Source organism: Zingiber officinale, chromosome 2A (genome assembly GCF_018446385.1).
Source record: "Zingiber officinale cultivar Zhangliang chromosome 2A, Zo_v1.1, whole genome shotgun sequence".
NCBI classification, from domain to species: domain Eukaryota; kingdom Viridiplantae; phylum Streptophyta; class Magnoliopsida; order Zingiberales; family Zingiberaceae; genus Zingiber; species Zingiber officinale.
This window is the reverse complement of record NC_055988.1, coordinates 92,432,555-92,457,802: the sequence shown is the minus strand read 5'-3', so window position 1 is coordinate 92,457,802 and position 25,248 is coordinate 92,432,555. Positions and strand designations below refer to the sequence as shown.

The 25,248-nt window shown below is 33.3% G+C and overlaps 1 protein-coding gene across 2 annotated transcripts; it reads left to right on the top strand.

Moving 5' to 3' along the window:
• Positions 1-8,873: 8,873 nt before the first annotated feature.
• Positions 8,874-16,427, top strand: LOC122041536 (aldehyde dehydrogenase family 7 member A1-like). Of its 2 annotated transcripts, none has more exons than XM_042601251.1 (15): positions 8,874-9,099; positions 9,189-9,275; positions 9,750-9,881; positions 10,181-10,253; positions 11,018-11,040; positions 11,139-11,202; positions 11,642-11,687; positions 12,322-12,502; positions 12,915-13,091; positions 13,196-13,360; positions 14,057-14,197; positions 14,340-14,437; positions 14,848-14,997; positions 16,071-16,130; positions 16,233-16,427. In XM_042601251.1, the coding sequence occupies exons 1-14, from the start codon at positions 8,962-8,964 to the stop codon at positions 16,123-16,125; spliced, it is 1,530 nt and encodes a 509-aa protein (XP_042457185.1). In that variant the 5' UTR covers positions 8,874-8,961; the 3' UTR covers positions 16,126-16,130; positions 16,233-16,427. The 2 variants fall into 2 exon arrangements, with proteins under 2 accessions (XP_042457185.1, XP_042457184.1); XM_042601250.1 differs by having other exon boundaries at positions 16,071-16,133.
• Positions 16,428-25,248: the final 8,821 nt, after the last annotated feature.

The window sequence follows — 25,248 nt, the reverse complement described above, 5'->3', positions numbered from 1 at the left end:
GATAAAAAGGAAAATAAAAACAAAAGAAAATATAGAATAAGAAGAGGTGAGGTCAAGGATTGAACCTTGAACCTCCCACAGTTAATGGAGATAAATTGATGAATGATAACCATTAGGATAAGGAGAAATAATTGGATAGAAAGGAATGAAAAATTTAGTTAAAGGAGAAAAGAAAACTAAGCAAAAAGAACAAGAGAAAACCAAGTTGCTTACCTTCTTTTCCCTCTTGGTTAAGAAAAGGGAGGAAGCAAAAGAGGGATTTTCTACTCCCCTCCCTCTCTCTATTTTCGTGGGAATTAATGGAGTGGGGGAAAAGAGGAGTTGGGGGAAAGAATGGGGACATGTCTCATTGGCAAAGGGATAAATAGGATTAGAGAAGAAAAACAAAGGGATTTAATTCGTTTTCTTCTTCCTCCTTCTCCCTTCTCCATTCTCACCGAACCAAGAAACCCCTTTCCTCTCCTCATACCCATTTCTAAGTTAAGTTCTTCTCCAAGAAAGCTAATTTCCAAGAAGGAAACTTCAAGTTCTAGCCCTTACAAGCAAAGGAAACAAGAGGAGGTACAAGAAGAAGAAGCTTCCACCTTCCTTATCACTAGAATACTTTTCTCTCTAAGGAAAAACCACAAGCGAAATGATGTAAGTTCCCCTCACCTGTGGTACAATAGCTCTTATTTTTCTATGTAGAATTCGGTCACATAAAAAGCTAAGAAAACATCATGAAGAAATTCTAACCAAGATAAGACCAAAGGAAGGACCTAGAGAAAGAAAGGATCTAAACATTTATATGCTTGATATTTCTCTTGTAGCATGTATTTTATGGTAAGAAGTTATCTATGTTGAAATGTTTGGTAGAACCTAGATTTATGAGTATTCGGCCATGGTAGAATTAAGGGCCTAGGAGAGCTTTAATTTTAAACTAAGTATGCCAAGATCTCCTTAAGATAAGATATGAAACTATTACGATATACCCATGATTATATGTTAAGTTGAACTCTATTTTATGTCCATGAAGGTTCGGCTATGTTTGGATGTTTTGTTCTTAAAAAGCCTAGGAGAATTTAAAGCAAATCTAAGATGCTCATGATCTCCTTGATGAAATGATTGTGTAGCTAATCTAATGTGCTTATGTTAATTGTTGTATGGAAATTAAATTCATGCTATATAACCTTCGGCCACTTCATGATTTAGGACTTAGGAAACTTAGAACCCAACTCAATCATGCTCATGTTATTCTTTGAAATGTTTGTTAAGAAAATTGTTAAGGTTCTCATGTTTTTAGGGCACTTGAACCCTAATTTTAAACCCTACAAGTTTCGGCCACTTCAAGATTTAGGGCTTAGGAAACTTAGAACCTAACCCAACTATGCTCATGTTATTCCTTGATATATTTGCTATGAAGGTTGTTTAAGGTTCTCATGTTTTAGGGCACTTGAACCCTAATTTTAAACCCTACAAGTTTCGGCCACTTCAAGATTTAGGGCTTAGGAAACTTAGAACCTAACTCAACTATGCTCATATTATTCCTTGATATTTTTGCTATGAAAGTTGTTTAAGGTTCTCATGCTTTTAGGACACTTGAACCTAAATTTTTAGTCCTATACTATTAGACCAATACATGATGAAGGACTTAGGAAACTTAGAACCTAACTCAATTATGCTCATGTTATTCCTTGATATTTTTTTGCTATGAAAGTTGTTTAAGGTTCTCATGCTTTTAGGACACTTGAACCTAAATTTTTAAGTCCTATAATATTCGGCCAATACATGATGAAGGACTTAGGAAACTTAGAACCTAACTCAACCATGCTCATATTATTCCTTGAAATGTTTGCTATGAAAGTTGTTTAGGGTTCACAAGCTTGAATGATAGTCTTTAACCCAATGCATGCTTGATAAGGTTCGGCCATGATAAGTTGTAAGTTTAAGTAACCTAGAACTCTACCTAAACTTGCTCATGATAGTTCTTATGGTACAAGAAGTGATGCTTGCTTAGGGTTCACATGTTGGGATGAAGTTTTACCAAAAACCCCAACCTATATGGTTCGACCACTAAGAGACATTAGGGTTAGAGATTGAATTATGTTTTCCATGTATCTTATATGCCATGATTTTGAGATTTCTATGCTTCTATGTTTAATTATGCACACTTATGATCTATACATGATGGAAACCCTTATGCTATGGTGTGTATTATTTATGATGAAGCTATGTGCAAATTTATGCATGAAACATATGATGTGTTGTGTGCCAGTTTATGCATAAAATATATGATGCGCTGTGTGCCAAATCTTTACATACCATTATGATGAGCTGTGTGCCCAAAAGTCTATATGGTATGATATGATAAGTGACACGATGTACAAGAAAAGATAAGAACCATGATATGTATAAACATGCTATTTTACTTTATGTATGGCTTGTACCAAGGGTGGGCTCCATAATCGCCCCGGGGTCGATGGACTAAGAAACGGGCCTCGTTAGGGATGGGCTCCTAAGTGCCCCTAGGTCGATGGACTAAGAAACGGGCCTAGTATGTATGCCTTGTAGGGTTCAAGACTTACTACCTTGGACCTACATAGGGCGCGCGCATTTATGTATGTGGTACAAGCCGGGGCCCCAATCATGTTATGATTATGTTTAAGTATGTATATTATAAGTTTTCAAAGGACATATTGCATATGTTTTTATGATACATGTTTATGAATTCACCTTGCATATACCTTATGATTATGCCATGATATTTATGATGATGTTATGATATGTCAGGGTGCAGTTGATGATTATGCTATGTTATGCCATGATACCTTATGCTTACGTTATGATATGTCATGATATACTGCATGATATAATGAATTTCCTCCATGTGTTATGTCTTGTGATTTTAATATGTTATACGGTTTTGTGAGTAGGAAAGGAACTTACTGAGCCATGAGTGCTCACAGCTTACTTTCTTGTACCATAGATAAAGGCAAGGAATGGATGAACTAGGGGAGCAGCAGGAGAGGCTAGAAGGATGTGTGTGGTAGTGCCTTGGCTAAAGGAGAAAGACCTGCTTTTTGTTTAATAAGAACTATGCTTAGTTATGTTACTGCTTTATGACTCTATGACATTTAATTTTGTGTTTGGGCATTATGACTTACAAATCATGTTAAGTATGCTATGTGATTTTATATGTCCAGGTGATTAGTCATGTTGATTTTAAAGAAAAGAAAAGTTTTTAATTTTTTATAAATAAGACTTCCGCTGTAGCAAGTAAGTATACATAGGTATGTGTAAGTAACCCCCGTCGCCTTAACAGGAGGGGCGGGGCGTTACACATAGAATTTTTCCTAGCAACCCATGTGTTTTTCATAAGTTAAACTTGGATTGCAAACAAAACTTAACATTATTAATCCAAGTTCATCTCATGTGATCTTCAGAAGTTAAACTTGGATTACAAACGAAACTTAACATTATTAATCCAAGTTCAACTCATGTGTTCTTCAGAAGTTAAACCATATTACAGAAGTTGATTAAATATCTATTTCAAGGATTGGCTTCCAGGTCGTTGGCGAGGCACTCGACTTTTTTGATTATGGGATCATCCACTATTTCCTAGACAAAGCCTTTCAAAGAAATTGAATATTTAAACTCCTCACAATAAACCCTAGGTTTAACTAAAGAGACCTCAATCGAAGCACAAGATCGAAACACAAAATTGAAGAACAAAATCGAAACTCAAAATCGCTCGCCTCTTGTGTTGGTATTTTAGGATTCATACAAAGAAAAACTAAACTAGTACACCGCAGAAACAATTAACTAGTTATATCTTTCTTTGTATCTTAAAGACCTCTTGATCTTCTGCTGTATTCCTCTCCTCCTCTTGGGCGTCGTGTGGGCGACAATCTTCCAAAACAAAGACACCCGACCTTCTCCTTCTTTTCCAAGCTTTCGGTCACCAAAGGGATGCTAGAATAGGGAGCCTCCTTTTCTTCTTCTCCTCTAAAAATCCGGCCACAAGAAGGTGAAGCCTTGATGTGTCACTGACCTTAAGGAAAGAAAGCAAAGGGAGAAAAGGAGAAAGGTGGTCGGCCACCAAGGAAAATAGAAGAGAGAACTTTAGGTTGTGTTGTACCATAAGGCACCATCTACCTCTCTTTTATAATCCTTGGTGAATGCCAAAAAGGAAAGTTTTAAACATAATTAAAACTTTCTTTTAATTTCAATCATGGTCGGCCATAGCTTTGGCAACAAAAAAGGAAAAACTTTAAAATTAAAATCTCTCTTTTAAATCCCTTTGTGGATAGCTATAAAAGGAAATATTTTAAAATTAAAATTTCTCTTTTAAATCCCTTTATAGATAGCTATAAAGGGAAGGTTTTAAAATTAAAATATCTCTTTTAAATAATTGTAGATAACTATAAAAAAGGAAAGATTTTAAAATTAAAATATCTCTTTTAAATCCCTTTGTGGATGGTTATAAAAGGAAAGTTTTAAAAAATTAAAACCTCTCTTTTAAATCCCTTGTGGGATAGCTATAAAAGGAAAGATTTTTACAATTAAAATCTCTCTTTTAAATCCCTTGAAGAAAGCTATAAAAGGAAAGATTTTAACAAAATTTTATTTTCAATAAAACTTCCTTTTCTCTTCTTGTATGGTCGGCTCCATGCTTGGGCACCAAACATGGCTTGGCCGGCCCACATCTTGGGCACCAAGAGGGCTTGGCCAGCCCCTTGCTTGGGCATCAAGCAAGGACGTGGCCAGCCCCTCATTTGGGTAAGAAAGAAAATCAAAACGAGTGAGCGTGATGCTTTATAGAGGTTACAGCAGGGACCGAGAGGAGGAATTGGTTTTGGCCTCCCGATGAGCTTGAACTTCTTGTGTTCAACCCGAACACCCAACTCAAGTTCATCAATAATAACTCATACCACTAAAGAGTTATTATTGAACTACCGCACCAAACTCATATTACATTATGGGCTTCTTCTTATCATAAGTGCATTAATCTCCCTGTGTTTAAGATATCTAATGTATATTAATTAAATGATTTACTGACAACTCACTTAATTAATATCTAGCTCCAAGAGTAGTACCACTCAACTTCATTGTCATGTCGGACTAAGTCCGTCTGCAGGGTTTACATGACAATCCTTATGAGCTCCTCAAGGGGACATCATCAACCTAGATAACTAGGACACCGTTTCCTTCTATAATCAACAACACACCATATAAATAATATTATTTTTCAATTTATCGAGCCTATTGATTTAACCAATAAATCTCACCCATTGATAAATTAAAGAAATAAATACTAAGTATATGTGCTTGTTATTATATCGGGATTAAGAGTACGCACATCCATAATAACAGAGGTTATGTTCTTTTATGCAAACAGTATAAAAGGAACAACCTCAAATGGTCATGCTCAATATACACATAGTATACTAGTGTAATTTTATAGTCAAGATAAACTAATACCAAATTACACTATAACCATTCCAATGGTTTGTCTCAATCCATCTTAGTTGTGAGCTACTATTTATAATTTATAAGGAACTGATAACATAATCTTCTATGTGACACCACATACCATGTTATCTACAATATAAATTAAATGGACAACTGCATTTAATTAAATGTAGACATTTGACCAATGTGATTCTCATTTCAAAATAAATGTTCATACAAAAAGCTAGGCTTTTAGTATACATCCTAACATCGCCAACTCAACAACTTAGCAAATCAGTGATTCAACAAATTCCCTCTCCCACTTAGACTTGGGCACCTCTAGACGAAGTTAATGATCGGTCTACTCAGCTAAGCCGACAGTTTGAAATAATCAACTTAAGTCATCTTAACAAATAAGTGGCGTTTGGTTTAGGAGTTTGGGAATAAGGAAATGGATTCATTTCCAAACCTTGTGTTTGGTTGATAGGAATGAAATTAAAATTTTTGAATGAAACCCAAAAACTTGGGTATTGATGAAATCAACCTCCTCCCTTGGGTTTTGATGGAAATGAGAATGAGAATTAAATTTTGAGCAAAAATATCCTTAATATATTTATTCAATTTTCCTTTTATATCACTTTCTCTTTTCTTATTCTCTCCCATCATATTTTCTCTCTCCTCATTTCATCATCACACTTTTTCTCTCCTTATTCTCTTTCATCATACGTTCTCTCTCTTTATTCTATCTCCATAGCTTCTCTCTTTATTCTTTCTCATCCCACTTTCTCTTATCATATTTTCTCTCTCCTTAATCTCTCCTATCACACACTCTCTCTCCTTATTTTCTCTCATCGCACTTTCTCTATCATCACATTTGCTCTCTCCTCATGATCTCTCATCATGCTCTCTCACATCACACTCTCTTTACTCATTTTCTCTCATTATACTTTTATTCTCTTCATTCTTTCCTATCACACATTCTCTCTCATCATATTTTTCTTTCACATTTAACTTTCTCTCACATCTAATGTTTTCTCTTATTTTCTTCTAAGGGTAAAAAAGAAAATTTTAATTTATTCTGATAGAAATATTCAAATAACTAAACATTATTTTTAAAAGTGATATTCATACTCATACGCATTCTCATTCTATAACACTATGATTCTCATTCTCATTCTGATTCCTATGAAAGAACCAAACGTCACCTAAGTATTATTCCTTCGATAGATTATGGATAGAGATTCAACATCTCATATGATAAATATTGATTTGCCTTTGACTTTCCTTTTTGTGGGAGAAAGGTTCCATACTGTAGATCTTGAACTTCTCTTATTTATGTTCCACTTTCTTTGTAAGATATCACAATCTCATTTTGCTTAGGATTACACTAGGCTTGTGACAACCAAAAACATCACCAATATCATCTGATTTATCCAAGGCATAGTTTGCAAAATCATGAATCTACGTAGGATTGATTTAGGGTTAGGATCGAATCAGTCAAGATCAGATCATAGAATCGTATGATCCTATAAAAAATACTTGAAATTTTATGGTACGTGATTAACAATTTTATGATACACTCAAAATGTCTAAAATCAATCATTTGCATATAAATATATTAATAATTTTTTATATATACATGCAATTGTCGACACTCGACACCGCAAATGACATTATTAAATTTAAATTAATTAGTAATTGACTACCATTCTAGCACCATAGCATCAATAATATTCATATTTTTCATATTACAAAATGAAAGAGTACAAAATTTCTACTCACATAATAACAATAATTGCATTCAACCTCAAAAATATTCTCTTGGTTCACAAGATAACCCAGTTTAAAGGTCAACAAAGTAACTGACATAGCGGAAACTATTGAATCCTTTAATTTGAACATGAACATTTGAAATAATCTTCTAAATTTTGTTGATTCCGTAAAATACTAGGCAATAAGTATCCAAAAACTTATTGTTTTGGGGAAAAGAAACAACAGAATATTATTGATAAAAAACTAACTCAAAAATAACTAAACAAATATTTAAATAATCTTAAAATCCTAATTTTAACTCTACAAAAATAAAAATAACATAAATTATAAAATAGTCTAAAATATAATAAAAAAAGATTAAAAATATTCTGGACCTTAAAAAAGATGACATTTTTTTAATATGAAACTGGGAGGTTACAAGTATAAACCTAGTAACTAACTGTAAATCTTTGAATGAGTTTCAATTTGATATATATTATAGGTTCTATGGTTCAACTCGAGTTAAAAGTTATGACCTTTTAAAACTTCCGCACCAATAGACCTCATCAAAAATTGCATAGAATCGTTTGTAATGCAAACCAATAGGCCTCATCAAAAATTGCATAGAATCGTTTGTAATGTAGGATCGTATCGATCCTACTCCGATTCTACCGATCATATTAATATTGCTCTGATTCTATCAATCATATTGATTCTGCTATGATTCTACCATAAAAAATGATCCTAGATCATCTTGGAGCTATTTGGTGCTTCCAAATCGTAGGATCATGTGATGTTATGATTCAAATTGTGATTTTACAAATTATGATCTAAGATATATTTGTCACATAATCATCTAAATACTCTTTTAGAGTCATCTCATCAAATTGTTCTTTCATTTCTACCAACCTTCAAAAATGATGAAACTAGGAGTTTTAACTTTACATAATAAAAATAATATTGGAGCAAAAGGTGATAATGTTCACCCCAAATAATCCAGTATCATTGGATTCCTTGATAGATATAGGTAGATAAATCACGGAAGATATTTTATTATAGTACAATGACCCTTTATATAAGGATAGTTAGGTATCCAATGAAATATTTTATATTCGTTGAAAGTTGATCTTAAAATTTATTAGAGATGTAGTTACCAACTGTGTGGGGGTAACAATAACAATGTTGCATATTACTATGTCAGTGTTCTATCATATAAAGTTACTAAGTCAGCTTTTGAGGTTATAAAATGCCAAGAGTTTAAAAGCCTTGGAATATTTATTTGGATAATTGTAGTGTTGACTTGGATAGAGTCATGAGTTAGGATAAGATAGTAGATGAAGTCTTCGTCAAGGTTTTATTATAAAGAATGGCAGTTGTTGTTGACAAATTGATAAAGCAAAAGAAGAAACCTTTGGAGATCAAACTACATCTGAAGTTGTAGGCAAATTGATCAAGGAATTTGACTGTGACACAATGTGGCCTATTACTCTTTGATGCAAAAAAATTATATGTACGGTTTTAAAATAATAAATTGCTATTCCCAAATAAAAAACTAATTATCGAATATTTAAATTATTTAATATTATGATGATCCAATGAGGTAGTGCTAGATTTGGCGTTGAATCTCCACGTGTCCGTTGCTAAACTTGCATCGTATTATATATAAATCAAATCGATGAAGTTCACTCCTCGCACCTCTCCGCTTCCCTTCCTCCGTTGGCTGCTTAATCCTTCTCCGATCCATCCAAATCCTCGTCGGGGGCAGCGATCGATCGATTCATGGGCGGATTCGGGAGGAAGGCGTACGAGTTCCTCTCCGAGCTCGGTCTCGGCCCCCGCAACCCCGGATGCTTCGTGAACGGCGCCTGGAGAGGCAGCGGCCCCGTCGTCGCCTCCCGCAACCCCACCAATAACCAGGCGAGTACCTTCTCCCCTTCGATCGAGAAAGGGGGTTCCTTTTCCCGATTGATCTTCTTTGTTCATGTGATTTGGGGTACTTGATTCAGGTTATTGCGGAGGTGATGGAGGCGTCCATTGAGGATTATGAGGAGGGTCTGCGGGCTTGCGCTAATGCTGCTAAGATCTGGATGCAGGTTAGGGGGCCTTCTAGTAAAGGAAGAACTAGATTTAGCTTCTTACTTGCATGAGAGACGAGATCGGCTAAAAGCTACGATTTTTGGAGTTTTTTTTGTCAATCGTATTAAAATGGTTGATGGTTAGAGAGAAAACTGCGGCTAGATATTTCGGCTTGCTTATAGTTATGCACTTTTTGTAGTTACAAACTTACAAATCCCTCAGACAAGGATTTTCTTAATTTTTATTGGTACTTAGGACTTGTTAAGCTACTGTTCACGCACTCGAATTCACTGCTCATCTCGGGTATGATTTTTAGCCATCTAATTTGGCCGTTAAGACGTGATAAATTGTGTAGGTTTACTGTCACATGTAATTGTTTGCAGATGGTATTTACTTTTTATCAATCTATTATGGCACTAGTCTGAGTTCTCATTTCTTAGCTTGTTTTTTCTGTTTTGAGCTGAAGCGTTTGATTTATAATGTTTAACCAGATTCCAGCACCTAAAAGAGGAGAGATTGTTAGACAGATTGGCGAAGCACTAAGAACAAAGCTGTACTACCTTGGTAGACTTGTCTCCCTTGAGATGGGGAAGATACTTCCTGAAGGGATCGGGGAAGTTCAAGTAAGTCATATTCTGTTTCTGTACTATTTTCCTCATGTGTCGCAGAGTTCTAACATAGTTGCCACATGGATTTATAGTATCATCATCAGCTATTTTCTAAGCTGTTTCTTAGTATTTCAATTCCATGTTAAGGTTCCATAACCTTATGTTTGTTTCTATTGAAATGCATTTTTAGTTACAGAATAGGTAAATATAGCACTATTCTCATAGCCATTAAGTAGCTGTGGTTAATATTATCTGATTCAATTCATTTATAGAGCTGTAATTTCATATTGACATAGTTTTTAACCTTTATACAGGAAATCATTGACATGTGTGACTATGCTGTTGGGTTGAGCCGCCAGCTAAATGGATCTATCATACCATCTGAACGTAAATTCCTCATTTTAATTCTTTTCAATTTTCTTGAATTTTACCTTATTCTTAGCAATCTTGACAATGAGAAGGCTTGATCATAAATGAAGATGTCCCATCAAATACTCGTAGTTTGTCTTTATACAAGTTAGTGCACCTTCAGATCCTGTATTTTTATCCATTTGCAAGTAAAGGTAGAATAATTAACCAGATGCATATAAGTGTTCCAAAGATAATATTATCATAATAGTGATACTATCAATGTTCCAAAAAACATATGAAAGTCACATATAGGTACACATATATTTCATCTCATAATTACCATGTTGCATTGATATATATCAGACCAATCCGCATTTTCCATACCAGTGTCATAATACCAAGTTCGATAATGCACCTAAAGGGTCCCTATAGCACTAGGGTGGATCAAGTGAACACCTACTGGGGATGTTTTTGGCTAATGCAAGGTTGAGTCAACTAGCACCTGATTGGATCAGTATGTTTTAGGTTGGGTCAACTGAAGTAGAAGTCATCTAGGTTCTGGAGCAGGGGACCGCTGGCCCTAGCACTCTTGGTGAGTTTGTAGGGGAGCTCAACCCCTGAAACCTGCAGAGCACATCAGCTTTTATAGTTTGTCAATCAGCACCATAGTTTTATCAATGAGAAGTGTAAAGATGATCAATGGTTTTGATTTGGCATTTTTCAGTATTTAACTTGGCACATGTTATTTAATTTCAGGTTTTATTTGTTTAACTGATCATCAATAATTTTTCTTGTTCCAGGTCCAAATCATATGATGCTTGAGGTATTATAGTTTTGCGCTGTCAATTAATTTCCTCTAAGTTGATGTTAAGCATGCACTTAAGCTTTGAGGATGTCATATCCATGCTTTATGTAATTCAGGTGTGGAATCCTCTTGGAATTGTGGGCGTCATTACAGCTTTCAATTTTCCATGTGCTGTGCTTGGTAAGTTCCTTTAATATCCTTTTGATTTATCACTTTTGCCTCTTAAGCAAGCATTTTGAGAAGATTGAACAAGGATCACAGAAAGGAACCAATAGTGCAGAAACATAAAAGAAAAGAATCATTAGGAGCATGTTTTATACTGTGAGACAAAAGGGAAAAAGCAATAGCCAATAGCCAATAGTCAATTGACGACGATAATTTTTTTTTCCTTAGTCGAAACACCTTTTTCTTTGATGCAACAACACTATAATAACTTTCAGAACCCCATAACTTGATCAACTTGTTTTAAATAAGTATACTTGTTCAAGCTAACACCAATCAAGAGAAGCATATTCCCATGTTTATCTGCGTTCTTATGTTTTGGTGGTTGTTCAAATTCCAAGGTTAACATTGATTTCTCATAAGATTGCACCTAAAATACTATCCCTTGATGCTGTAGGATGGAATGCTTGCATTGCACTAGTCTGTGGAAATTGTGTGGTTTGGTGAGTACTTTGAACCTTCCTTACCTTACTTTTGTGTGTTTCATTTTTATAGCATGGATGCTTGTAACTACAATCCAACAGGACTGGTGCAACCTACGACCAAATAATGGCTTATAAATTTCTTTAGGATCTTTATATACTCCTATAAACTCTATCTATGGCTAGACATTAGACAAAGGACTTACTTTCCGAGATTCATTCTAGGATAGTTTTGACATACTTTTCATCCATTGGGAATATGATCTCTAACCCATAAACTTAGGGAAATGGTCCTTTGACTGTCACGAAACATTTATCTACATTCTTCTTTGAATATCTTTGTTTTTCTACTATAGGAGACTCTTACTTATCATTGTCTGTGGAGTCAACAAGTATTTTTCTACTATAGGAGACTCTTACTTATCATTGTTTTTTATAATTTCCATGAAGTGAAAATCATAGGATCTGAGATGCTCATACTCGGAAGAGCATCCATCCACACAGTAGACCTGATCTACTAATCTGAAAACCTCCTATCCAGTTTTAGTTTATTCTATCATTATTTAATTTTTACAATTATTTTCTCATCTTGCGTGGCTTACAAATCGTTAAGACTTACTTCAAATATGAAAAAAGTTCTTGTTTTGTTCTCCAGGAAAGGTGCTCCTACAACGCCATTGATCACTATTGCAATGACTGAAATTGTTGCACAAGTTCTAGAGAAGAACAATTTGCCAGCAGCAATTTTCACTTCATTTTGTGGAGGGGCTGAAATTGGTGAAGCAATAGCTCGTGACACCAGGATTCCTCTGGTCTCATTCACTGGAAGCTCCAAGGTATTTCTGTTTGTGAAATTTGATGCCTTTTTTAACTTAAAAAATACCTGGTTGGTTAAATTTGATTATAGGCTTTCTTTTACTATTGCAGTGTAAATATGATAACATTTATTTTATTAGTCTGGTTAGTTCTTTATGTTCAGTAATAGGGATTGATTAAGATTTTCATTACACAGGCATGACTTTCTGGCTTTAACTTCAAGCTCATTTTATGGTTTAGCTTTTACTCACAGTGCTTTTGCTTTATCTGGAACTGTCTTATATTAAAGGTGTAGAGTCAGCTACAGTTGTCATGTGCATAATCATTGTAATGGGGAATGTCTTTGCACTTGGGAAAACCTACTATTGCACAAGAACTGTAATGTCCACTTTTGGTTGTGAACTAGTATGAACTTATTGGTGTTCAGTGCAGGTTGGTCTCTTGGTTCAGCAGAACGTCCATAAAAGATTTGGAAAATGCCTGCTTGAGCTCAGCGGAAATAATGCTATCATAGTCATGGATGATGCTGACATCCAGCTAGCCATGCGATCTGTTCTGTTTGCTGCAGTTGGTACAGCTGGACAACGTTGCACAACATGCCGTAGACTAGTAATCACAATTTAACTTTCTATATGTTGTTTTTGATCTTTTTTCTGAGGACCTAGATTATTCTATCCTCAACTGAGTCTGATTTACCTGGGTTTTCTCTGTAGCTTCTTCATGAAAGTGTTTACCAAACTGTCGTGGATCAATTGATCCAAGTCTATAAGCAAGTGAATATTGGGGATCCACTGGAAAAGGGCACCTTATTGGGGCCATTACACACCCCTATTTCAAAGGAGAACTTTGTGAAAGGTATTGAAGTCATTAAAGCACAGGTTAGTTTGTTCCTTTCTAATAGTTCAGCTTCAAACTCTAATCTAAATATGCATTATTGCCTCAACTTTGTGGTTTCCAAATACTTGCGCCTCTAATTTTTCACAAGTTGTTTGCTCCTGGGATTTAGGCTGCTCTTGAATGATAGGGAGAAAGTGGGTTGTTTAAAAATTAATGAACTGTGAATATGAAAAGAGGAACAATCAAACCACGTGTATCTTTGTAGAAGTAGATACATTAAGTCAATATATTCATCTTGAATGTAGTTTGTCAGACAATACAATGTGTTGCTTGTTATATCAAAAAGTCTCTTGTTAGAGTGATTTATTAAATTTTTTATTTGTGGTCTTTTCCATGGCTCTCTTTGTATATATAGAGAGATATAATCTTCAACAAGATTTATTAATTAAGGTTTATACTTTTAACATGGTATTGTTGCAAACTCTAACACCTGTGCTTGATTTGTTGATGATACCGTTTAGCCTAGAAAAGTGGTTAATATCAACATATTTATGGTTAAATGTTTCTTCAAGACAAAATTAAAGCCATCTCTGTAAATATGCACAACAACTATATCTGCTAAGAAAACCATGAGTTGAACAATTAACATGACTATGTCTCAGAGAAGGAAGAAGACTGATTTATCTGCAAATTTTGTTCTCTCTATTTTTTTGTTTCACCATGTTTTCTTTCTGCAGGGTGGGAAAATCCTCGTTGGAGGGTCTGTTATTGACTCTGAAGGAAACTTTGTTCAACCTACCATTGTTGAGATTGCACCTAGTGCACAAGTAGTTAAAGAAGAACTGTTTGGTCCTGTATTATATGTAATGAAATTTCAGGTAGTTCTTGAACTGGCACTCAATTTGGTTTATCTATTAACTTTTGTTGCCATCCTTTTCATTTAAGGAATTAATGGGCAGGATCTGATATTATTGTTTTGCTTCTCAGCTCTAGATTTCTAATTTGCTATGTCTTATACAGACTTTAAATGAGGCAATTGAAATAAACAACTCGGTGCCACAAGGTCTGAGTAGTTCTATCTTCACACGCAAGCCTGAGATTATCTTCAAGTGGATTGGGTAACAACCATCTTTCAACTTGTTAAATGATTTTGACAGCCTCCAAATTTGGACATGTTAGAGTTTATGATCTGAATTATGTCGGGTCTATCCGAAAAGCTCATGGTGCAACTTTATTTATGAGATTTTGGGGATTTATGGTGGTAGCAAAGGCATTGGACCAAAGTGGTGGTGCAGAGGCACTATGGACCTTCATTATTATTATTTTCACACATATGTTTATGCACTATGTTCGTGCTTCAAAAAGTTTATTTGTAGTTTTGTGATAATGTTCTAAAGATTGTAAGTGTAGAAAAGTCTTTCAGCTTTATCACGATATGGTTTCTAGTTTTCCAGCATTTTTTTTTCTTTCTGTTAATATACAGTTAGTTTCTATAGTTCTTTCCAAACGGTGTGCCTTTATGATGCAGAGCTCATGGCAGCGACTGTGGTATTGTCAACGTGAACATACCTACTAATGGTGCCGAAATTGGTGGAGCTTTCGGTGGCGAAAAGGCCACTGGAGGTGGTCGAGAAGCAGGGAGCGACTCATGGAAGCAATATATGCGGCGTTCAACCTGGTAAACTGAGATTCTATTTCATTCCTATGTTTTCTTCTTATTGCTTTCTAATTTGCCCATATGATGGTAACACATTACTCCTTATCGTCTTCGTTTCTCTTTGATCTAGGTAAAACAGCATCTTGTGCAGTATGATTGCCTTAGTTTAGACTTTTTGCAGTTTAAAGAATATGTAGCTAAAGACCAAACCGTTTCTAATAGTCTGAGCCTTAGGATAGCTAATGCCAATCTAATTGAATTCCGTATGGTATTAGTTCAGCAGCCTAACCAAACTTGGTTTTTTTCTTGTAACTTAATGAACGGTTAGATTACTCTATTTCTCGATTTTCATGTAACTTATGGTTTTTTTCTCAATGATAACTCACTTGAACTGTTGGAATTGGAATAGGTTTGTTAGGGGATAATGAAATAGTATAGAGCTTCTCAATATAATGAACGAGGAGTTTGTTTAGAAATTCTCCCGCCTCACACCCAACCTTCCAATTATATAATACAAGTAGACTAAATACCTGCGACGGGACACATAAAGTAGACTAAATAGTTTGTTTTAGGGATTGCCTATTTATCCATTCAATGACTTTCGCATTAGATGTTCTCAAAAATGATCAGCGCAAGGAATTAGAGAATAAGCAAACTTTTCTTTTTGGCGCTCCAGCCTTCCTTCTCCTTAGCCATAGATAGAACCAAACCTCAGTGTTCCCAAAAATGAATCGGTGCAGAGAATTCAGTGACTTACAGCCTTCTCCCTACTGCTACATCATGTATGGCATCAGGGCTATGCTTAGTTTAATTCAGGTAGGAACTTTGAGAACGGTATTTCTTTAAATCTTATTTCTTTGTTTCTTGTTTCCTATGCTTTGCAATGTCAATTGAGTAAAGGTTTAAGAACACGATTTTAGCTGTCGCGAGTATTCTGTTTTGATGGCAACAAATTCTCATGAAACTTGTTCATATCCTATCCAGAAACATGCTGTTTGAACTATTTTGTTTACCTTTTTTTGCTCCCGTTGTTACGTTGTATCTGAATTTACGACGAACTCATCTTTGTATCAACTGACGAATCACTCCTGCAGCACGATCAACTATGGAAGTGAGCTGCCTCTAGCTCAGGGAATCAACTTTGGCTAAAATTGGTGGTACTTTTGTTTCCTCATTTTGATTCTCGCAGAAGTTGCGAAGAAGAATATGCTTGTTTTCTAATCATCTAAAAGTTCTTATTGCTTCTCGATTTACAGATTTGAGTGTCCCTTCAACGCGAAACCTCTGCTATCAACCCATTCACAAGATCAGCAGATGTTTAACTTAGCTGACTTTTCATATGAGCAAACTCCAAATATGTCTCTCCTATGATCATAAGTTGTGTTTCAGTTTATCGCGTTCCATTCCAACGACAATATATTCAATCAATGACGATAGCATAGTGGGATAAATGTATCTCCGAAACATCGAAGCCGAGTGGCCGGTGAAAACCCCTCCTGCAATTTCAAATACCCCTATCAAACAAAACAAACAAAATTCTATGGCTCAAATTGGCATACCACATCCAATTTTTTTTAAAAGAAAAAATGATTTTTTCCATTTAAGAAAAACAATATTGAATCAATTTAGTGTCGATAAGGCAAACCTATCTCACTAATCGCTATTTCATTGTCAAGGGACTTGAATATGAGGAACACGATAGCCCAATGGGGTCCATGAGTCAGCTATTTGTTAGGAATGGTAACTTGATCATCGATTCATTTTCATTTATTTATTTATTTATTTATTTATTATAATCACTAAATCTATCCCAACCTTTTAAATTTTCAATAAATTTATCTTCTTTTTTTTTTGTTTTTTACTTTGAGCAAATATATACCATCACTTCTAGTTTCATAATAAATATGATATCCTCTTGTTTTCACCAAATTCTTACTCTTACGCAATTATTCATAATAGCATTATGTGATATTTTATATCTCATTAAATTTTTGATGATCAAATATGTCATACAATTAAAAATTATTCAAACTATCACGAAGCTTAATTCTTTTTTTTTTAATTTTCAAACAAATTATCCTTAGAAATATTAAATCAATACAGCTAATACACCATGTGTACGAATTATATTCATGGCGTGGTCAATTCAATTTTGCATTATTTATTATTGAAAGCAATGGCCACTTTGATAAGTTAGAGGCCACAAATCCTCCAAGAATGACATTTCTTGGCTTTTGATGCAATAATGATCAATTGTGAGACTTTAGGCTCCCAATATTTTAACATTTTCGTTAAATCCTCGTTGAATATCAAGACAATTTTTTTTTTTTTTGAATTTTTTTTATCAATGCTAAAATGTGTCTCTATTATTTAAACGTAACCATAAAATTATATTGATGCAATGAATTTATTTATTTATACGGCCATGATGTATGAATAGGTATAAATTAGTACCTCAAACTTATAATTAGATTTGGTGAGGGTTTGTCAGATTCATGCAGTAGTGAAACGTAAGAGCACTGCTCGATAAAAAATTAAAATTACCGGCTAAATCTAACTTTGAACAATAAATATTTAAATTTACCGATAAAATTTAACTTTGGTGAATCAAATTTTAAAGTTATAGGCCAAATATAATTTTGACCTATAAAAAATCAAATTAAAGTTACTGGCCGAATTTGACTTTGGCCATTAAAAAATTAAAATTACCAACCAAAAATTAAACATTTTTGGTCAAACTTAACTTTGGCTAGTAATTATAATTATTTACCAACAAAAAATTATTTTAACCGGTAATATAAAATTATAATTACATCTTAACTAACAAGTTGAGAAGGATATGCTTTCTAATGTTGTTTGCCTAAGATATTTATAGAAATTTCTCCACTTATTAGAAATAAAGAAAACTATAATAGTACATACTTTTTTATATATAAAACAACTGAAAAAAATTCCTGTTTAAAATTATTTTCAATATAAAAAGTAAAAAGAATACTAATGTAATTTTATTTTAAGGTTCATCAAAAATAATTATTAAACGGTCATATTCTAAATAAAATAGTAAGATTGTAGTGAGGATTTCGTATTTATAAAAAATTTTAAATTTTATAATGGTGTATTTGCAAAGCCAAAATTTGAAAGGGTATATGAGTAAAACATATTTAAAAGATGCATATAAAACCTTATAAAATCATGTCGAAATTAATGATATACGTGTATTTTGATGATTTATTTGTGATGGAAAAAAAAGAAATATTATTACATGACTTTAGGGGTGTAATCGAGTCGAGCCGAGCCGAGCCGAACTGAACTCTTGAATGTTTGAGTTTGACTCGTTTATAATCGAGCCGAGCTCGAGTTTTATTTAACGAATATATTCATATCTCATGAGCTTATTTGAGTTTTTATCGAATTTAAACGAGCTTAATAAATATAAATTATAAATTTAAATATTTATTAAAAATTAAATTATATATTTTTAAAAAATTATAATATTCTTGTTAAAATTTATAATTTTATTCTAATAAATAAATTTAATATATTTATCTATGTTTTTCAAATAGAGTGTAAAATCTATAAATTCAATATCAAAATCATTATTTTTTTATTTAAAAGTTGATTTATGAGCTTAACGAATATGTTCACGAGTTAACGAGCCGAATATTATGAAGCTTGAGCTTGATTTGTTTATCTTAACGAATCTCATTAAACGAGCTCAAATGAACTTTTATCGAATCGAGCTTCGAATAGCTCACGAATGATTTGGCACATTTATATCCCTACATGGCTTGCATTTTGTACCTCAATCATTGTACCCCACTTTATTTTTTAAATAGGAAAACTAAAGAATTAATCAAATAAAAAGAAAAAGAAATACTCATATCGGAAATCACAGTTTGGCTCATACGTCATGCCATGTCATAAGTGATGCATGTTCTGGTGTAAAATTGATCTATATGAATTGAGGATCTAAAATAGTTTGTCAGTGCCCTGCTGATGAAAATTGAGAAGACGAGATTGATGTGTCCCCAGCGGACCTGTAGAATTGAATTGTCGTGTTGCGCCCTCCTTTCGCATTCCATGAGTCATTGAAAGAAGTTAAACATAAGTGTGTTCATGCCACTGCTCCCCTCCGACGTCCTATTGTATGTGCCTAATCTACCCGTGTAAAGTAAAAGACGGTTGTGTTTAGGTAAATGCCCCATGATTTATCTATTTTCAAAATCTATGAGACCGTAGAAGAACTGGTAAGATGAATCAATATACTTTTAAAAACATCTTTAATATATTTATGTTCTCAAATCTGAATTCCATAGCACAAATTTAGAGAATGAATTTTTAAATTTATAAAGGCTGAATAAAATTTGTTACAAAACTCATTATACGACTTAAGTCAATAATACTCAGGAGGCGGTCTATAGGTTAACAACTTACACATATATACATTAAAAAAAATTGGGATTACCAACGGAATGTTCGGTGGTAATTCCGTCAGTATATTGATTTAGTGACGGAATTACGATGACAAAACAGTTGTCGGGAGATAATGTGTAGGAAACGATTTTATCGACGGAATTTATATTCTATCGGTATATACCGACGGAAATTAAAATTCTATCGATATTTCTACCTATAGAATACAGTATCTATTGGTATTTATACTAATGGAATTACAAATTCTGTCGATATTTGCCAAATAGAAATCCGACATGTAACGGTGTTTACCGATGGAAATAGGATTTCGTTGATGTTATCAATGGAATAGAAGTTTTCATCAGTAAACACTGACGGAAATGTGGATTTTCGTCAGTGTTTACAAATGGAATCTTATTTCCGTCTGTGTTTACTAATGGAATATAGTGTTTTTGTCGATAAACACCGATAGAAATCCATATTTTTGTCAGTGTTTACCGATAGAAATATATTTCTGTCGATAAACACCAACATAAAGCCGATATTGATATTTACCGACAAAAATAGTGTTTCCATTTCATCGGTAATAAAAAAATTACTAGGAAAATTTTATATTCAGAATATATCATGTTTATATTTCCATATCTATATAAAATCATCACAGACGATAGCAATACAAACACAATCTATACATACGATCACATTTCATATAAACACAATTCATATATACAAACAAACGCAATTCATCTAAACTAATCACAATCTAAATAAATCACAAACACAATCATATAAACAAACTAAATTGTTCAAATGTCCATAATAAAGTGTATATATATATATATATAATTTGATAGAATTGGATATCTAAATCTATATCATGATAAAAAAAAATACCCTAAATAATACATCCAAGTATAAGATAGTAATATATACCCTAAATAATACATCCAAGTATAAGATAGTAATATAAAATCTTACAGCAAGTCAAATATAATAAATTATGATAAGAATGATGTATAATTAAAAAAATATTATATATATATATATATATATATATATAAAATTAATTTTACATGTAATAAAAAAAGATACCAGAATAGAATATCATATGATGAGGATGATGATCAAAGAAATCAATAGGAACTCTTGAAACATGTAGTAATACAATATTTAGAAATGAATAGATTAGAATATCAAAATAGAATAAATATATTTTACATAGTTTATGTAAGATAAATAAAAAAAACTAAGTTACAGATGAATAAACCTTAAAAAAAGTTACTCAACACTATTTGATGGGTCTTGAGTCTCATGTAACTGAAAATCATGTAGTGTCGGGGTCCAAGAGATAATGGCCACTCACATATGGGCCAAAAGAGCATCTTGATTCACGCCCCATTTGGCCCTTCTCTGCTCATAATTGACCCTCCTCTGCTCCTCAGCGGCTATTTTCTAATCCATTGCGGTCATCCTTTGATCCATTGAGGTCAGTTGAGTGTATAGTTCTTGTTTTTTTGCATCTTAAAGACTCCACCTCAGTAGCAAAAAAATTAGTACGACCCTTAGGAGTCCTCAAACAATCAAATGTCACTTTGTCCTGTGAGCTAAGATCGTAGAGGATGGAGTTTTTTATCCTTCCATCGATAACATTATATTATATCTGCTCCTCTGCTGGTGGCTGAGATTCCTGAGTCATCCTATTTGTCATTTCCTCTTGTGTGCAAAAAATAATATAATTAATATTCAATTTGATTATAATTACTAAAGTTAATCAAGAAAAAAATGATTAAATGTAATAAAATTAATAATTTTATGTGTATGGTCTAGGATCAAGGATCAACAAATATGTCATCCTTTTTCTTGTGAGACTTAAGAAAGACCTTCATACAAGTGGGTTGTCATGCTAGATCACTGATAAGTAACTATTTAATACATTATTTTGGGTTGATAGTTGGTATTTTCTATCCATTTGTATACTTAAAGTACACCTTAAATCATGTTTATGAGTTGAAGATTATTTTGAACATCATTGTATTTTATTCCTTGATTTATGACAATATTCCTTACAATTTAAATGTGGTCTTGTAGGACATTGAAATTAATACATGATTCAAGTGAAGTCAAACCAATTCAAGAGGAGACTTGGTTCATTCAACCAAGTGAAGAAGCCCAGAACCCTACTTGGGTTCGATTCAATTCCAACACATCTCAAGTCCAATCCCCTAACAAATCGCTAAAACCTCACTTGAACCAAACCCAATTCCACAATTGAACCCGGTTCAAAAGAAGGGTTAAAACCCAAATTTCTCGCGGATGAACAATGACTCCAGCTATTGTTCATCCGTGTTTTTCTTCTCCGCAACCCCTAATTCCACCTCCAATCATCTTCTCAAGCGTCGATGTTAGAGAGGGAGCTTTAAGGCAACTACTAGACCATTTTCCGACCAGCTGGAAGTTCGCCGACGGGAGGTTTCGATAGAAAATGTGTTGCTATCCGAATTCTCTATTGTCGCCACTGATGGAGCCATTCCTCCCATCCAGTGATTCCGCCTCACATCAGAAAGTATCGACAGCATTCCTCTAATGTTACTGAGTCCATTCTGACATCCTTTCACCCATCATCAAATCCCCCCTGGAGTAGAAGTTCAAATTGGCAGATTCCAGTCTTGCATTTTCAAGTTTGATTTAATTCTTGCATTCATCATTGGAGCAATTTGTGTGGTAAAGATTGCAAACTTCGGATTGATTCCAAAGTTCAGAAGCTACTTGTTCATCTTTTTCGATGACCGGAGTTGGATGTTTTCGTCTCCGGCCTCTTATTTGACGGCAAGAGTGTAACGTTTGTGTACTTTGGTTGCGAGTTTAGATCAGTTCCTTTTATTTACTATTTTGTAGCTTAGAACAGATTTCGTTTGATGTTTATTGAATTTAATTCCATAGTTAGACTTCTTATATGTCTTGCTCTTTCTTTTCTTAGCTTATTCATTGCTTTAGATAAGATTTCATTTATGACTTGCTATTTCATACCTTAATTTAATTATGTTGATGGTGAAACTCATTGCGTAGAGTGACAATGCATTGTAGATTAATTGTTGGCACTTAGTTAGATTTCATTCAAGCATATTAGATTAGTTTCCTACTTGTTCTGCTTTTAATTTATTAGATTCAGAATCAAAATCCAAAACTCCCATTTCCATATCAAAAATCTAAAAACATAAATAACAAATAATCCTAGATTACCATCCTATCGTTAGATTCATTAGAAAATGACCTGAGTCATTTCTATACTGCATTAGTGTAGTTAGAGGGGTTCAGTACTTAAATTCTTTTGGTATCATTTCATGACAAAACAACTTTACCAATCACGCTCCAACATACACAAATAAGTTGGGTCACAATTATATAAGTTTGGTAATAAATATAAAATTTAGTTGTATAACTTTAAATTAAACTCGCCAAATCCATGACATGCTCAACAATAGAACTGGATCCTAACGTATGTCGAGCGATTTCAATGCTTGGGCCACCTGATTATGTATTTCTATTTGCTTTTGTTTTTTTAGAATTTGACTACCACCTTTATACAACTCATATGGTCGTCCATGCACCCCATATCTTGTTTGAAATATACGCTGGTTCATGCCCTTTTTTCTCATATAGTAAAGAAGGTCTCTATACAGTTTTGCACAATATATATTCCAAGTGTCTGAAATTGTGCCTCATAACCTTCCTCCCATGTATATTTTTTCTATAATTATAAGTCAAAAATTTAGTACATCAAAGAATAAATATATTATATAATACCAAATATATTAAATTTACTTACTACAAATTCATCATAATAAAAAGTCTTCATCTCTTGGTCTACATGCCTCCATGTAGTACCAAAAGCGTAAAATTTGCTCTTTCTTTAAATTTTTCTTATGATAGATGTCACTACTCGGTGGCCATCAAGAGTAAAAACTGTATGAAAAATAATAAGGTATGAGAAATATATTATAGATAAAGTTATCTATGAACTTGAATTACTAAAAAAAACTGATGTGTCCCCAACAACATTACAAAATAACATAATAATATCTACAAAATAACATTACAACACATCATAATAAATTTTACTAACATAATAATATAAGCACAAAATACTATGGAAGCATAACTTAATTGATTAACAATAATACAAATATTTAATCATCATTAACATCTGACTAATCAACATTAACAGTTTTTAAGTCTTCATCGGTAAACTCTGTTAGTTCAACAAGATCCTCACTACTAGATATCTCTCCATCACCTATCTCCTCGTAAGTGACATTAACATATACAAGTAATTGAGATGTAGATTGGACTTGTGAATCAACTGAACGTCTCTCCACTTCACCACTCTAAAATGCACCATGGTTTTGAGCAGTGATGGTGTTCAACATTTCTATGGTTAAGAGAGACTTCATTCGATAAACAGATAATCATTTATTAGATCTTCTTCTGTTCATAGAATATTCAAGATATAAAATTTGATCCGCTTGTATCCAAAAATGAAATGTTCAAACTTATTGAACCTTTTATTTGCACCTCAACTAAATTGTAGTTTAGATGTATTCTGTTATCTGTTATTGAGGTCGGATCATACCATGAATATTTGAACAACACATATCTTTTTTACTAGTATGCAGGATATTCAACCTCTATGATTTCATCAAGTCTATCATAGTAATCAAACTCAGTGCTACTGTTGTCCATAGATACTTTGACACAAACACCAGAATTACAGGTTAATTTTCGTAAATCTCATTGTGCTACATGGAATTTAAGGTCATTAACATAGTAACTAAAGTACACCATTATTTTATGGAGGAGTCATAATGCAAAATTCATTATCCTATCATCTTGCACATTTAATATTCTACAGTCTTTCACCTATAAAAATAGTTATGATATCCAATTAGGACCGGACTTAATACACTTGAACTAAAAAAATTAAAAAATTCTCTAAATTACATACATTTGAAACTATAATGTAAATTCGACTTCTAACTTTTTAGCTACCTCACTTGCACACATTAATGGATTTTGTAGATATACTTGTTGTTCGTACAAGCTATAAAAGAAGACGATTGGGATATCAAACAAACAAATTAAATGAGATAAATATTTGGTTAGAAAATTCAACTTAGTTTATGTAGGATTTAACCTCATCACAGTTTAAGAGTATCTATGTTCTTGTAACATAGTATTCTTGTTGAGTTAGCCATCTAGAAACAGATGCACCCATTGATTTACCAGAAAACTCAAAAATAAAAAGCATCGATGGGTCTATCGGCTCAGCATCATCAGAATTTCTAGTACACTTACAATGTCTGATTTTCACATTATTAGAAAAATAACATAAGCAGAAAGAAGATGTTTCTTCAACTAGATAAATATTACATATTGATCCCTCAACTTTTGCTTTATTACGAACATTATTCTTTAATTTCCTCAAAAACTGTTTGAATAGATACATCCATCTATACTACACAAGAATAATTTGTACCTCGTATGGTAAATATACTAGTAGATGTTCCATTGAATTAAAAAAATTAAGTGGAAATATGCACTCCAGCTTACATAGTTTGAAAGGAATGTCTATTTCTAGCTGAAACATATCAACTGTCATAATATACCTCACTGTCAAATCTCTAAAAAACAGACTCAATTCCGTAAGTGTTTGCCAAACATTATTGGAAAGTAAATCATGAAAAGCTATTGGAATAAGTCTTTATATGAATACATGACAGTCATGATTCTTCATTTTAAACATCTTTAACCTGTTCATATCTATGTATTGAGTCATATATATTTGATGCATATCCATCTAGA

What these genes read in the sequence shown, in the direction of transcription:
- LOC122041536 (XM_042601251.1), top strand. Translation starts at nt 8,962, where the DNA reads ATGGGCGGATTCGGGAGGAAGGCGTACGAGTTCCTCTCCGAGCTCGGT. An exon ending in TATATGTAATGAAATTTCAG is followed by an intron (nt 14,198 to 14,339) that starts GTAGTTCTTGAA and finishes TGTCTTATACAG; the next exon opens with ACTTTAAATGAGGCAATTGA. An exon ending in TATATGCGGCGTTCAACCTG is followed by an intron (nt 14,998 to 16,070) that starts GTAAACTGAGAT and finishes TCACTCCTGCAG; the next exon opens with CACGATCAACTATGGAAGTG.